General features: G+C 46.9%; 1 protein-coding gene across 3 annotated transcripts in view; it reads left to right on the plus strand.

Annotated features, from left to right (window-relative positions):
• The first annotated feature begins 5,710 nt into the window (after positions 1-5,710).
• AK4 (adenylate kinase 4) overlaps positions 5,711-16,746 on the plus strand; it is a 67,443-nt gene continuing 56,407 nt past the window's right edge. Inside the window, exons 1-2 of one of the 3 annotated variants that reach the window (XM_080657422.1) lie at positions 5,711-5,895; positions 6,441-6,713. In XM_080657422.1, the coding sequence (XP_080513548.1) occupies positions 6,569-6,713 (145 nt within the window). In that variant the 5' untranslated portion in view covers positions 5,711-5,895; positions 6,441-6,568. Of the gene's footprint in view, positions 6,132-6,440; positions 6,714-16,746 lie in introns of all 3 variants that reach the window. The other 2 variants (XM_080657423.1, XM_080657424.1) reach the window with 2 other exon arrangements.

Consider the following 16,746-nt stretch of genomic DNA (forward strand, 5'->3'; position numbering starts at 1 on the left):
ATTGGAGCAGAAAGAAAGTGGCACTTTTCCTGGCAATTAACTTTGCGCAGAGGAAAGACACACCCAAAGGCATCTGATCTCCAGACATGCCTACTAACCCCAAGGCAAGGTCTAGAAGGAATTCTGCTAATGGTTGTGGTTAGAAAGGTGAGATGAAGGGAGGGAATGACACAGCCCTATTCATCCCTCTACGTGATGTACAAATCAGAGCAAAGTTCTGAGCAAGATACCATCATTCTATCATTATATTTGGAAGGTAGAACATAATTACTTAGAGAGCACCTCCATCATAAACTCTTATGCAGGAGCGATTTGTAAATAGTCTGTTGCTCATGAAGCGTAAGGAGGCATGGCAGGTAAACACAGAGAATGTTGATTTCTTTCCTCCAGTTCTTTTTGTAACTCCTCGGGAACTTGTTTGTTTGTTTGAGAGAGCAGGCTTGTAAAATAAATGCTGCTGCCTCTTTTCAATAACGGTTAAGAATTTATAGGTTAATAACCATGTGGGCTAGTAAAATTTAGAGATAAAATGATTCTTTCACTTGTAAGAACACACTATGATGACAAATAATGCCATGTTAGTCCTTTATCCACCATTTATTCTCTCAACCATTTGGCTTCTTGAGTATTTAATGATTGCCTACAGGCAGAAAGGAGCTAGGTACACTCAGGACTGAAGTCTTGTTTCTTTTCCTATTATTTTCAGCTTTCTTTTTGAATCTTGGCAGATCCAAGTCACTAGCCTTTCTTTTGTATATCCAGAGAAGCTTCACAGAGACAAAGAGAGAAATAACTATCCACTCATTCGTTCAGCAGTGAGTCATTCATTCAATAATATTTGATCTCCATGTCTGGACTCCATACCTAGCTGTGTAGAGGCCATGATGAAAAGATGAAGCCACTATATTCAAACATTCTATTGTTCCTGCCAAATACAACAGAAATATGCCTAAAATTATTATGGAAAGTGACCAAGAGGTGATAGCTAGAAGAATTGGGTTTAACTTTTGAAGTGGGATCAGTGTCATATCTGAACTGTGGTTGGGGTGATCGCATAACTTAAAAAATGCTGGTGAGTTATATTAAACTACATTTCAAAGGTACACTTTGAGGTACAGTAGAGTATGTGACGTACATCCCTGGTGATGTAAGAGATAATTTGATATAGTGTTAGAGATGGTTCTAGGAGGTACATGTGTGGTAGGTAGTTAGACGGACATGAGCAGAGCAAGGACGATGGGCCAGGTACAGAAGGTCACCAGGGTGGAAAGCCCCAGGTGCCTAGCAATGGACAATCAATCACAGGGTGACTTTCCCTACCCTAGCATATCGCTGGTGTTGCCTTTTGGACCCCTGACCTTTCCTCCCTAGAGATAACATCTATGCCTCAGATGTATTTCAGCTCGAGGCCCAGATAAGCAATAAAATCAGCAATGGCTGACATCAGGATCAGCTGCATTGAATAATGACCCCTGCCCTGGCGCTGGCCAATCAATCAGTGGAGACCACAACCCTGAAAGGACACACCTGGAAAACTGCTGAATATTTTATGAAGACCTTCTCCTGGGACCTCCCCTAAAATCTCTACCCTTAAAACCCTGAGGCTGGAGGACCCAGTGTGCTCTCCTTCCTAGGAGTATGTCCCTGCCTTCCCTTTCCTACTCTTCCCACCTCCCACTCCTCCTCTGTGGCCCCAGGCATCTTACCATTGCCTTCCTCACTCCCAAGCTCCAAAGGCCCATTTCTTCTACCTCTGTGATTTACCAAATAAATGTTCTGATACAGTTTGGGTCTTGGCTCTGAATTCTTTCCTAGCCAGAACCCAAGTACCAACTTGGCTGAACCCAGGTATTTTCTGACCCGACTGGTCAGACACCTGGTGCTGTTCCCACTGCCTACAACACTTGAATCTGGCTTTGGATAATATTAAACTGAATATTTAAAAGGTATTCCATTTCTAATTTCATTTTGAGCTATACAATTACAGATAAACACAGTCTCATTTAGATGCTATATGTCTTAAACACCTCTCTAACCCTTGTTAAACAACCCCCTTACTTTATGTTTTAAATAAATTTTAAACTCAAACTCAGTGGGTAGTCAGTCAATAGAGTCCAGTTGGAATATGGTCCCCTATTTTATTTTTCTTGTATCCATTTTAGTTTATCCTTTTATTTATGGTTTGTGAGTTATATATAGTTTCTTTTTCAAATAAATTATTTAAACAAATTGAGTCGATATAAAGAAACAGGATAAGCAGATAAGAGCCAAGGTGAGGCAAGGTTATGGCAAGATTATGAAAGTAGTATTGAAATGACTGAAGTTTAACAAACAAGAGTGCTATGCTTGAAATGAGAAAATCTGGGATTGAGTCCCTGCTCCACCACCTGCTGTGACCTGGGGCAGTTCACCTAACCTCTTAGAACCTTAGTTTTCTCATCTGTAAAATAGGAGCAAGAACATTACCTTCTTTGCAAGCTTATGAGAACTGATGGAGGAACGTGTAAATGTAGTGATGTTGCAGAGAGGCTATACCACTTAATGTCAAGTGTGTTGGGAGGAGGAGGGAGACTTGCCAACATTAGCAGAATACTTATTACAGGAAAAGTGCAGGAGAGAATAATGAATAAAACTTGGCCGCCACCCTTAGAGTTTAGTTTTTCTACAGCGAAGACAAACACATAGATGTACATTATTTTGCAAACTATGATAAATTATAAATGGGAATAAAACTATAGGCAAAGGAAATAGGGAGAAGTTGATTACATGAGTATATGTGATAAGAATAGCTGCCATTTCCTAAGGCCAGGGAGCCTGCTAGGTTCTTTGTCACATTAGCTCATTTATTCCTAACAATTTGGGAACTGGGATTGGAGAGGCTAAATAATTGTCCCATCCTATATAATAAAGAGGTAATATGCAAATTGACTATCACACCCTCACAAATATGGCTGCCTATGACCAGGCTGGCAGGGGGGTTAGTGAGGGACGACCAAACGACTGAACAAGCAGGCTGTGTGGGGCAACCAGGCCGGCAGGGGGGTTAGTCAGGGATGACCAAATGACTGAACAGCAGGCTGCATGGGGCAACCAGGCTGGCGGGGGGAGGGGCCATGAGGGGTGACCAGGCTGGCAGGGGGGGCAGTTGGGGGCGACTCGGCCAGCAGGGGGGCAGTTGGGGGCGACTCGGCCAGCAGGGGGGCAGGTGGAGGCAACCAGGCTGGCGGGGGGGGGGGCAGTAGGAGGCGACCAGGCTGGCGGGGGGGCAGTTAGGGGTGACCAGGCTCGCAGGAGGGTGTAGTTGGGGGCAACCAGGCCAGCAGGGGGGGGAGAGGGGGGCGATTAGGCTGGTGGGGGGAGTCAGTGAGGGGCAACTAGGATGGCAGGGGGCAGTTGGGGGCGACCTGGCCAGCAGGGGGGCAGGCAGGTGAGTGATTAGGAGCCAGCGGTTCAGGATTGTGAGAGCGAAGTCCGACTGCCAGTTTAGGCCTGCTAAACCTGCAGTCAGACATCCCCCGAGGGGTCCTGGATTGGAGAGGGTGCAGGTTGGGCTGAGGGGACCCCCCCCCCCCCCGCCCCGTGCATGAATTTCGTGCACCAGACCTCTAGTTTTTAATAATGGTGATAATATTTATGATGAAATACTTATCATATACCCAGCATATGATAAATCCTTTATGTGCATTATCTCATTTCAGCCTCACCCCCAGTCTATGGGATAAGTCTGTCTCCCTTTTACAGATAAACAAACTAAGGATCACAGAGCTCAAGAGGCTTGCAGATTGAGTAAATGGTGCTGTTGCAGTCTAATCCCAGGGGTGTTTCACTCCAAAACCCATTTCGTCTGATTCTACTGCTTCCAATCAGCAGCTGAGCTTTGGGGCCCTGATGTGACTATGCACAGGGAAGGTCCTTTGAGTGCTCTGTTGTTAAATGCTAGGTTCCATTCCAGGCTGAGTTTCTCTACTGAGTTTACCTATGTCACAACTCCTCTTTCTGTTTCACAATATAAGCTCCTAAAGCACAAAGTCCTAGGACCATATGAGTGGCCAACACTGCTCCACTATAAGGTGATGTTGGTAAGACTTTTCAAAAGTAGTCAAAAGAACTGGGTGATGATAGGACAAGGTTTTTGTGGAGGCTAGAAGCTGTATTTTCTGTAGGAACTTACAGAATTAATTTTTGATAGATACAAAGGGCCTAACATCCCACAGCAGGCAGAGGAATCAAGAGACCACACGTCTCCCATGTCTCTCAAAGCTGATTTCACTAGAGCAGTGGTTTTTAAAGTGTGGTCTCCAGATCACCAGCTGCAGCATTACCTGGGAACTTATTAGAAATGTTCACCTTAGACCCACAGAATCAGAAACTGGGATGGCACTCAACAATCTGTTTTAATAAGCCCACGGAGTGATTGAGACAGGCTCAGGTTTGCAAACCAGCACATAGTATCTACTATAGATTATAAGGCATGTGGCAGGAAGAAGAGGGGAGATGTAACCCATCCTACTCCCCGCCTCAGCTCTTCTTTGTTCCAGGTGAAGGGCTGAAGGGGCTCAGCTGAGGTCTACAGCAGCTCCGATACATTAGAGAGAATTAATGCTGTCCTGGATTGGTGGTTGTGTGCTCCCAGGTAGCCAGACACGAGGTGCTGCCTGGCTGTAGGTGTGTGTGGAGAACAAGGGCTGCCAGGGGAAAAGGATAGGTGCTAGGCTCTTCCCCCACCCCAGCCTCCCAACAGCCAGCCCTCCAGGAACCTAGAGGAGGCTCCTCTCCACACTGTCCCTCCCCATCTGTGCGCCATGGTTAATGGCTCAGAACCTTGCAATGGATTCTCCAAGGCAGGACGCCTGTGGAAGGAGGGTAGAGAAGGGGAGTTGGTGGAATGCAAATGTATATGGAAGGCACCTGTTTTTCTCTGCTGGCTATTTTTACTTTATCCTGAAGGGACCATAATATCAGAGGTGGGGAAATAATAGAAATTCATTTGCACTTTAGCAATGTCTCTGGCAGCTGTGAGGATGGATTGACAGAAGCCAGAGCCGTATGGGCAGGCAGTTAGCACACTAGTCCAAGGGGGAAATGAAGGCTGTGTGGGGTGGGAGCTGATTTTAGATGCTATGAATTTGGATATGCATGGGGAGGGGAGGAGAGGGAGAAGATAGCACCCATTTGGACTTGATTAGTTGTAAGTACAGTGTCAACAGCTGGGCCCTGAAGTCCTGGAATCAGTTGGCAATAGGATCCTGATCGCAGGTGAGTGATGACCCCACCTCCTTCCTTCTGCCCCAAAGCCTAGGTTTTGGAATCAGGCAGATGAGGGTTCAAAACACCCGCTGGAATGTGGCTTCCACAAGAGCAAAATTCCGTCTCTGGTTTTCAGCTGTATGCTGAGCGCCTGTGTCTGGCACACAGTAGGCACTCGATAAACGTTTGTTGAATGAATCAACGAATGAAATGAATGGCCACACGCCAGAGCTCCTTTCCTCACCTGTGCATACGCGACCAGGAATGGTCCTTGCCTAAGGAAATCACCTGGCCCCCAACTTGACGCACAGTCGGCGCTCAACAAGTTGTGTTATTTCCCCTGAACAGTAGGTCGCGCGCCTAGGCGACCACAAGAAAGCGCTTTCTGTCTCTTGTGTCTTCCCACCTCCCTTCGCCCCTACAGCCCCTACTGGGTCTTGGGGAGCACGTGGGCCGGGAAGGCGGGGTGGCAGCGCGGTGGGCAGGGGAGCGGACGCGGGCCGGCGTCTCGCGCGGAGCCGGGCTCCTCGGCTTACGTAAGGCGCGAGCCCCGCGCGGACGCCCAGGACCGGAGTGGGGGCGGGCAGAGGCGGCACCGCCCAGCGGGATCTGGGCTGCAAGCTGTGGGAGCGCCGCGTCCCGGCCGAGGTGTGTGTTTATGTGGCTGCTTTGGGTGGAGAGGTGCCGGACTCCGGCTCCTCGCGGCGGGGAGCGCATCCGTCTACCCGCGGCGGAGGTGGGCGCTGCGCTGTCAGTGCGGGCAGCGGGCGCAGCAGCCACTGCGACTCCCGGGGATGTGACAGCCGCAGGGAAGGGCCGAGGCGCGGATTAAACGCCGCCCACGTGCGAGGACCCCTGCAGGGGCTCAGCGCCCAGGCCGCCCGGTGCGAGGGGCGACGGGGGAGGGGTGCGCCTGGAGTCACCGGTGTGCGGCTGGAGGATGCCGGGCTGCCCGGCCCCTAACTCGGATGCGGTGTGGGGAGCGAGATGGAGGGATCGAGGTGGGACTGCTCCGGCCCACCTCTGAGCCCCAAGGCTGATGGTGCCTGGGGCGGGGACAGGGGACTTCTCCCAGCTCCCGGCTTGGGGCGCGGAGGGCGGGGAGGTGCAGCGTGGCGCCTCACTCCGCCTTCCAGCCGCCCCGCCGCGGGCTGAAGGGAGGGGCTGTCTTATAACTCTCTCCTTCTCTGCAGGGCGGCCGCCAAGTCCCCGCGCGAGCGGAGAGTGTCAGGAGCCGGCGCAGGAGAACCAAAGTTCCCGGTGCGTCTCCGAGGCCGCGGTCCGGCTAGCGCGCGTGGCTGCCCCACTCCACGCGAAGGCGATGGCTTCCAAACTCCTGCGCGCGGTCATCCTCGGGCCGCCCGGCTCCGGCAAGGGCACCGTGTGCCAGAGGATCGCCCAGAACTTCGGCCTCCAGCATCTCTCCAGCGGCCACTTCTTGCGTGAGAACATCAAAGCCAACACCGGTGAGGGAGGTTCGGGGGCGAGGGGCGGGAGTGAGCCGAAGTGGGTTAGGCTTAGGCCGGGGAGGCTAACGGCCGGAGAGGGGCCGGGTCTCCTCGGGCCCCCGGCGCCCATCCCCCGCCCGCGTGTGGTCGTGCAGCCTCCTACGTGCCGGGCCGCATGCAGCCGGTGGCCCGCGGCCGTGCGCCGGAGAGAAGGCCGACGCCCGCGGGGAGGAGGGTGGGCGGTGCGCGCCGCTCCTCTCCGCTCCGGCTCCTCCTGCCTTGGGGAAAAGCCGGTAACCACCGAGCTGTGGAGCTGACTACGCCAAGCTCCTCTCTGGCCCTGTTTCCTTAAGGTAAAGCCTCGTGTCAATCCGGGAGCCCACTCCTCTGGCCCTGCCCCCCCCCACCCCCCCCGCCGAGCGCCGCCCACCTGTGGGAGTCCGCTGGTGCGCGCTTGGGGAACCTGTGGCGCCGCGGTGCTCGGAGCCTCGCGCTGTTCCAGCCCCTCAGTGTCGCCTCAGGTCTCCCGGCAGAGCCCTGGGTGGCTCTGAAAGGCCTGTCTGTTCCATGGCCATTTGCTAAGGTAAATTCTCACCACGAACTCCCCCTTCTCCAAGCCTGGGCCTGGCGGCGAGGAGACTAGTAGGAGACTAGATCTGATAAATTACATATTGAATCCAGATTGCATAGAGCTGGCTTTTTGAGAATGCCTCCCTTGGCTTGCGTGATGATTTTGGAGATAAATATCGCCGGATCTCCCAGGCTTTCAGGACAGCCCTCTTCCCTCTCCTTTCACCCCACCTTCACAGGAGTTAATTAACTGGCATTAAAAGGCGAGAGGTAGCTGTTGTGCTGCGAGCGAGGTACGTAACCCTCCTGGGATGCAGATGCTTATAATTAGCAACTTCTTTATGAAAAGTTATTGCAAAAGGGGTACTTGACTATCGCTTCTCTTCCCAGTGTCCAAGGTGGTTATTATCCAGGGATCTTTTTTATTTTATTTTATTTTGTTGATTTCAGAGAGGAAGGGAGAGGGGGATAGAAACATCAGTGATGAGAGAGAATCATTGATCGGCTGTCTCCTGCACGCCCCCTACTGGGGATCGAGCCCGAAACCTGGGCTTGTGCCTTTGACCAGAATTGAAACCGGGACCCTTCAGTCCGCAGGCGGGTGCTCTATCCACTGAGCAAACGGGCCAGGGCATTATCCAGGGATCTTGACTACAGAAGCATATATTAGTTTGAAAAGGTAGGAATTACCTATCTCAAAGACAGAGTTTATTATGTCAAGCTGGTAGTAAAAGCAAGTTTTTACTTTGATTTTCAAGAATACTCCCGTCCTCCCTCTCCCCCCCTCACATCCATCTCTTGAAAGGAAGAGCCTTGGTTACACCTGCAATTTTCTCTGGGAGGTATAGTTACTTAAATTAGGTCTATTTTAATTTTAATACCACATTCAAATGCATTTTATTTCAGAGTTTGGGATGGTTCTTTCTGTTTTGGGGGAGAGCAGTGTAAGAGGGAAGGCTGGCTCTCAAGGGTTTTGTGATGAGGTCCCTTGTCCATGGTAGGTAGATGGAGGCATAGTGAGGGGAGGAAATGCTAGAGTGGGATTGAGCCCATTTCTTAGCATTCTCTATACCTGACTTTGTGACTTGTTTCCTTCTGGCATGAAGGGCTTCACACCTTTCCTCCTTGGGGCTGGCTTATCGGCCCTTTCCTTATTTATTTATTTATTTATTTATTTATTTATTTATTTATAAAATGTTTTCACTGATTTTTAGAGAGGAAGGGTGAGAGACATCAGTTGGCTGCCTCCCCCTTCCCCCACACGAAGAATCAAACCGGTGACCAGTTGGTGCACGGGATAGTGCTCAACCAACTGAGACACACCACCCAGGGCTCTTTCATTTTTTAAAAAGAATGTGACGGGAAGGGGCGTATTTCTGCTCTTTCTTAGAGGTTTTGAAAAATTTCCATTTGCTCTTTTCCCTTATTCTCATTTGCTTTTTCATTTAACTTGCCTTTGTTCTGAATTTTGAATTTCAGTTTTATTCTCTTTCAAATACTTCTATCTCCTCTTCCTCCCTCCCTCCCCTTTTTCTCCTTGGAATAAGAAAAAGTGACTATGAAATGTTTAGATTACCTTTCGTTTTTTCTTTCGGGAATCAAGAAGTTTTTGCATGAACCCGTTTAGAGAAGAAAAATAAAGGATAGCAATTTGTTTGTAAAGTGGCTTATTTCTAGTGGACTTGGACACTGTTTTTGGATTATATTTCTCAGAAGGTCTAAGAGTCTTACTGACTAGTAAATAAAACATTCCACAGTATTTATTTTTTGTTACCTGCTGTTTTCTTTTAGCTCATTTCCTGGTAGAGAAGCACAACAACCCCTGAATATGTATCCCCTTTATAGATGAATGTTTGAAGGAGGTGATGAAACAACAAAACCCCAGGAAATAAAACCTTGGGAGGAATTTGAATTGGAAAGTAGCTGGGCCATCTGCTCCAGCTTCCATTAGGGCATACCCCTGTCCACATGGCTTTCTGGCAGCCTCTGCCTGGTGAAAAGCTGCTCCTTCTGGGAAGAGCTGCTCTTTGCTTCTGGGAAATCTTCCTTCCTCCACCTACCCTGGCAGAATTGGTCTCTTTTCTGCACATGCCTTGGTTCGGTTTCTCAGGTCACATACAGTTATAGCAAAGTGCAACCTGTGCCAGTGATTCATCCTATAGATACTTACTGAGTACCTGCTGTGTGTCAAACAGTGTTCTAGTGTTACCGGGGAGAAGAGGAGATAAGGATGAAATGGGACAACCAATGGGTCTGGGCTGCCTGTTACTACTTGAGCCAATTAAGCAGAGACAGAGTTGAATCATAAATGGCATTTATTTCAATAATGCTGGCAGTATGGGAGAGCAGCAGGTCATCCCCAAAAATCTATTCTGCACCCCTCCATGGTGAAGTAGACAAAAGAAATAAGAATGGTTATGCAAAATGAGTATTACTGGCAATGTGGGCTGGGGCGGGACTTGATTGGGCTACAAGGTTGTTAATCCATGATAATAGGAGAATGGATTTCATCCCAAGGTTGACTCCCAGGTCCCAGGGGCATACAACCCCAGGTTAGAATGTACTTTCTTTAATCAGAACAATCAAGGTTAACAGCAAGATGTCTTATGTCTGTAGCTAGTCCCCAATATTCTATTTCTGCCCCTAACAAGGAGACCTCGGTTCTTGTCTTCTTGAAGGAGATTTCAATCAAGAGACAAAGTGCAGAAAAGTAAGCAAGAGTTTATTGACCACAGCAAAAACATGCTTAGGAGCATGAAACAAGGAAGAGCATAGGAGAAGCAACAGGAGAGCCTAGGCTGGGCTGCCTTAGCTCACCGGGAAGTCAGAGAATAGGGGGCCTTGGAGACAAGGTTCAGGGGGTTAGTTTGGGATGAGTTGCCACTCCCCATTGCTCCCCTAGTTGCAAGCCTCATGGGGTCCCTTAGAAATTAGGAGATATGTTTTTATTTCCAGGAGTTTTAAAGACCAGGGATTTAGGGGAAGTCTTAGGGCAAGTTAATAGAATATTCATTTGCTGATGTGCCAAAATGAAAGTGAGATTGTCTTTTTAAAATAAATATATTATTGATTTCAGAGAGGGAGAGGGAGAGAGATAGAAACATCAGTGATGAGAGAGAATCACTGATTAGCTGCCTCCTGCACTCCCCGCACTGGGGATCGAGCCCGCAGCCCTCAGCACATGCCCTGACCAGGAATTGAACCCGTGACCTCTTGGTTCATGGGTAGATGTTCAACCACTAAGCCACACTGGCTGAGCTAGTGTCTTAATTTGTCTGTCCTTAGGTGTGGTTGGCAAATAGCACTTAATTGGATTTCTGTTGTCTCTATGAGTAGGGTGATTTAAGCTATTTACCCTCTGGTTGGGGAAAAGTGCAAACCATTTACTCTTTTTCTTAAAAAAATATTTTTATTGATTTCAGAGAGGAAGGGAGAGGGAGAGATAGAAACATCAATGATGAGAGAGAATCTGATCAGCTGCCTCCTGCACGTCCCCTCTTGGGGATCGAGCCGGCCATCTGGGCATGTGCCCCTGACCAGAATCAAACATAGGACCTTTCAGTCCGCAGGCTGAAGCTCTACCCATTGAGCCAAACAACTAGGGCCCATTTACTCTTAAGTGTCCTTGGTTTAGGGAAGATAGAAATTAATAGGTGGCTGCAAACTGCTCTTGAACTATCTTTCTTAGTTTTCCTATTCCACTTGTCCTGGAATTTTACTAGCTTCTTACTATTCTGTAGCACCGGGTGCTGGGGGCAATATTGAGATGATCTTATGCCCCTTGTCCCTTCTACTTTCACCATGTTTCATTTCCCACTGGTAGAGGGATTTGCAAACAAACAAACAAACATAAAAGGAGTTCAACAATGGGTCAGGAATTCTATGGACACCTTCCCCAGAAGGAGTCAAACAGCCTCCAGCTAGCAAATCCATTTTGCTTAATTAGCTCCGATTTTTGGTAAAAGTTTGTACTTAACTGTTTTGAGGGAGGAAAATTTTTCTTCTACCCTTTGTCAGAACATGGAATTGGCTTTATTAAGTACTAGAGGCCTGGCGCATGAATTCATGTATGAGTGGGGTCTGGCAGCCTGCCCTGATGGGGCTGATCAGGCCAGGCTAGCTTGGGGGAGGCGCTGAGGGCAGTTGGCCGGCCCTGCCCCCTGGCTGAACTCCCTGTCGAACTCCCTGTGGAGGGGGCAATTTGCATATTAGCTTTAATATTATTATATAGGATTCATGAAGGGGCAACATCCCATCTAGCAACCAGAAGGGCATTCAGAAGGATTGGCTAAGGGAGCCATTAGCAAAAGAAAACAGATTTTATCTTTTCTTTGGAAGGGGTTGGGGGTGGGGATCATGGAAAGGGTTTTTATCATGCACATTTCTTTTTATTCCTATACTAGAGGCCCAGTGCATGGAATTTGTGCATGGGTAGGGTCCCTAGTGGCTGCCAGCTGCTGGCTGGGGCCTTCATTCCGCGCCGCCCCCTGGTGGTCAGCACACATCATAGCAAGTGATCGAACACCAGAGGGGACACTTTGCATATTAGGCTTTTATATATATAGATTGGCCTTTATTTAAATGAAAAATTAATTTATCTTTTAATTACAGTTGACATGCAATATTCTATTAGTTTTAGGTGTACAACATAGTGATTAGACATTCATATACCCTATGAACTGATCACCCCATAAGTCTAGTACCCATCTAACACCATAACAGTTATTACAATGTTATTGACTGTATTGCCTATGCTGTATTTTACATCTGCATGACTTTTTATAACTGAGATGCTTCTTTCTCTGGGGGATATAGAGGGCCTAAGTAACAGATTACCTCATTGGTATTGACCAGAAAAGTCTAGATTGGTTGATTAAGATTTTTTCCAGTGAGGGTAAAAATGTAATTGGACCCGATATTAAATCTAGGTTTGGTATCATGGGTTTTTAGCACCAGTGAGGCCAATTTGGGGGCTTGTGGTTTTTCTCTTTAACACCTTCCTGGTTCTTCTGGCTGGTCTAATAAATTGACATGAGGCAGATTAGCAGGAGAGAAACAAAATTTTAATAACATGTATCATTTCATCTGTATGTATAGGGAAGACCCAGGAAAACAATAACTTGCCAAAATGGCAGAAGCTATAACCTTAAATACCATCTTCAACTAAGGACAAAGGATGTTGGAGGTGGAGAATTAGTTATGGGAGGTCACCAGGAAAAGCACAATAAACAAGTGTAATATTATTATGCCTTGACAGTTAAGGCAGGCCTGGTAAAGTGAGGGAAATACCCTCACAAATGGAGATTTCCTTTACAAATGTAAGTATTCTTTACAAAGGGTAACTTCTACTTCGTTTTCAGAGCTTCTCCCCTGTCTGCAGCTGTCTCTTAAAATTAACCCGTCTAAATAATCACTATCCCAAAGAGGCAGATTTTGGGAGCGGCAAGCGCTGTTCCCCTTCAGTCCCATCTTTTTTTTTTTTTTTTTTTTTTTTTTTTTTTATATTTTATTGATTTTTTACAGAGAGGAAGAGAGAGGGATAGAAAGTTAGAAACATCGATGAGAGAGAGACATCGATCAGCTGCCTCCTGCACGACCCCTACTGGGGATGTGCCCGCAACCCAGGTACATGCCCTTGACCGGAATCGAACCTGGGACCCTGCAGTCCGCAGGCCGACGCTCTATCCACTGAGCCAAACCGGTTTTGGCCAGTCCCATCTTTGAAACTTCAAATAAGAAGTTTCACATGCCAGGAGCAACGCTGGTAGATTGTTCCATATCTTATTAAAGGTGCCTTAATCTTGAGACTAGGTCAGGTCAGTTAAGCAGTTGTCTCTCATTTCAGGATGTGGTCTGGCAGGTGAGCTCCTGACATTAGGTCTATATTGAGCAGGCAATCAGGTAATTAATAAGAGGCATCTCTATAAAAGAAGAGAAAAACAACGGTTAATGATTGGAGCAAATTGTAAATCAGTTTCTGAGCCAAGGGGACAGCCATCGAAGATTTCAAGATGTCAGGCTTCTGTTGCAGGTTGAAATGTCTCTGATGACATCATGTGTTCTGGAAAACTTTAAAAAAATATATTTTTATTGATTTCAGAGAGGAAGGGAGAGGGAGAGATAGAAACATCAATGATGAGAGAGAATCATTTATTAGCTGCATCCTGTACTCCCCTTCCTGGGGATTGAGCCTGAAATGGAATTGTGACCTCCTGGTTCATAGGTCGTTGCTCAACCACTGAGCCATACCGGCTGGGCTGGAAACTATTAGTGGCTTATATCAGGCCTGGAGATTGTCTAAACATCAGCTATTGAAGCAATTTTGGTGGTTTCTCTTACGTGTATATCAAGTCATCTTGTGTAGGAGGCGGGAACAGCACCATTGGTCAGACCAAACCTGGGTTCAGTAACCTTGGTATAACCCTTAAAAATGTAAATCTACTTTACAAAGGCTAACTTCTATTTATTTTTCAGAGCTTCTCACATGTCTGCTGTTCGTTTTAAAATATATTTTTATTGATTTCAGAGAGGGAAGGGAGAGGGAGAGAGAGATAGAAACATCAATGATGAGAGAGAATCATTGATCAGCTGCCTCCTGTACGCCCCAGACTGGGGATTGAACCCGAAACCTGGGCATGTGCCCTGACTGGTAACAGAACTGTGACCTCCTGGTTCATAGGTCGACACTCAACCCACTGAGCACACATGCTGGCCGGGCTTATGTCTGCTGTTCTTAAAATTAACCAGCCTAAAATAATATCCCAAAGAGGCATATTTTGGTGTGACAGACTCTGCTTCCCTTCACTGTAGATTTGAGATTAGCCTTGTTAGCTGTCATACATTAGCTTTGCCTCATCTGCCTGGAGCCGTGCAGGCTGAGACTTATCAAATACCTTACTTGAAGACTCACCCCAAATTTTTGGCTCACTGCATAAGTAAATAGAAGAGAGAGTTCTCTTAGATTGACAGGAGCTGGGCCCTCAGTCGTAAGGAATATTAACGTGTGTGTGTGTGTGTGTGTGTTGTATGAGTGCACGTGCACATGTGGACTCAGTCCCATTTACACTTTTTTAAAAAAATATATATTTCTTTATTGATTTCAGAGAGGAAGAGAGGAGAGAGAGATAGAAACATCAATGATGAGAGAGAATCATTGATTAGTTGCCTCCTGCACGTCCCCTACTGGGGATGGAGCCGGCAACCCAGGCATGTGCCCTTGGCCGGAATCGAACCCGGGACCCTTCAGTCCGCAGGCCAATGCTTTATCCACTGAGCCAAGCCGGCTAGGGCCCATTAACACTTTTTATGTGTAGTGAGAGCTTCCTTTGTTCAGTGATGGGTGACTGGAACCTTCCTCTGAAGGATGTGAGAATCCTGTGCTAAGGTTTGGACAAATAGTAGTGTTTTGAAAATCACATTATTCTGGACTGGATCTATCTTAAGTGCACGGAAGTTAGCCAATTTTTATTTGAAAGCATTGTGGACTTGACTGAGAGAAAAGATGCTTAAGAACAAGCCTGTTTCTGCTCTTACTTATTAACTGCAGCTTTTGCTGGGGTTTGCAGATGGGACTAGCATTTTAAATTAGACTATGGTCTGAGTCTCTCTTCTCTGAAAAGATGACCTAATTCAGAGGGTTTAGGGTTTGGGGATATTTTTAAGGGGTACTCATTAAATATAAGTGTATCTTTCTGTGTAAGTGAAAACTTACATTAAAAAGATATATTGGAGGATAGAGAAGCTGTGTTAGAGAGACTTGAGAGACAGATTTTAACAATATACCTAAAACATATAGTTAGCCTTTGTGTAGATCCTACAGGGTTCTTGGCTTATTATAGGACTTATAGAATAGACTATATTCTATTTTTTCTCTAGCTTGGTGAGAACAGGGATGTAACCCAGGCCAAGGAGTCTGACTGATTTTGAAGCATCTCTTCAGTCTGCAGGTCCGCTCCATACCCCCTTGCCTTTTTGGTTCCTTTGAGGGCTTTCATATATTGTAGAGAACTATTTGTGACTTGAACCAAGGGTTTCCATGACAGTAGGTCTCAGCCACAGGAGCTGCTGAATCTGAGTATTCTTTCAGTGCTGTCATTTTTTTAAAGTAGCTTTTTCTGATCAAAGCCATGCCTTTTAGAAGAATTAGTAAATGTGAAAATGGAAATAATTGAAGAGGCAATAAAAATTACCCATAATACTACCCTGACACCTGAAAATTGTTTTTATTTTTTTCTTTCCTGTGTCTTTGTCCCACTACCGCCAACAAACTAACTTGGGGTTATATTAGTTGATAACTTTTGCCTTCTCACTTAGATAGATGTAATTTTTTTTTTTTGCTTTTTAAAAAATTTTTTTTAAGAGGAAGGGAAAGGGAGAGAGGAACATCAATGAGAGAGAAACATTGGTTGATTGCTTTCTGCACAACCTCCCTCTCCCCCTGCTGGGGATTGAGCCTGCAACCCAGGCATGTGCCCTGACTGGGAATCGATCTGGTGACCTTTTGATGCATGGAACGATGCTCAACCAACTGAGCCACACTAGCCAGGGCTTTTCTGTGTTTTTAAACCTTCTTAAAGCATTAAAAAAAAATCCTCACCCGAGGATATGTTTTTAACTGACTTTAGAGGGAGAGAGGAAGGGAGGGAGGCAGGGAGAGAGAGAGAGAGATATGTGAGAAACATTGATCATTTGTTGCTTCCCATACACATTCTGACTGAGGATCGCACCTGCAACTGGGTATGTGCCTTGACGAGGAATCAACCTACAACCTTTTGGTGTACAGCAGTGGTCGGCAAACTGCGGCTCTGTTGACTAATGAGTTTGCCGACCACTGACCTAGACTCTCGATTCCAATAATTACAGGCTGTTGTTCCTTGTGATTAAGCCCCTATCCCAGTGGTCGGCAAACTCATTAGTCAACAGAACGACAAACTGCAGCTCGCAAGCCGCAGTTTGCTGACCACTGGTGTACAGGATGATAATCCAACCAATTGAGCCATCTGGCCAGGGCTCTTCAAAAGCATTTTTAATTTCTGTTATTCCATTTATTCAGCAAATATTTTTTGACTACGTGCGCCTATCTATTTGTTTTTAGAAATGTGAGTGCCCAGAGAGGTGAGAGGATGAGGAGGCTGAGAGGACAGATGAGTCCATATGGAGAAAACGGGATAGTATTTGATAGAAGAACATGTTATGAAGGAAATGAAATGGTGATGAGTTAGTAATGAGGGTTCTAAGGTGGCTATATCCTAGGTCAGTGGTCGGCAAACTGCGGCTCGCGAGCCGCGGTTTGCCGCTCTGTTGGCTAATGAGTTTGCCGACCACTGGGATAGGGGCTCTATTGGAATCGAGAGTCTAGGTCAGTGGTCGGCAAACTCATTAGTCAACAGAGCGGCAAACCACGGCTCGCGAGTCGCATGTGGCTAGCGAGCTGCCGTTTGCCCACCACTGTCCTCGGTGGTGTGATTAGGAGAGTTCTCTG

This window comes from Plecotus auritus (genome assembly GCF_963455305.1).
Source record: "Plecotus auritus genome assembly, chromosome: 2".
Lineage (NCBI taxonomy): Eukaryota > Metazoa > Chordata > Mammalia > Chiroptera > Vespertilionidae > Plecotus > Plecotus auritus.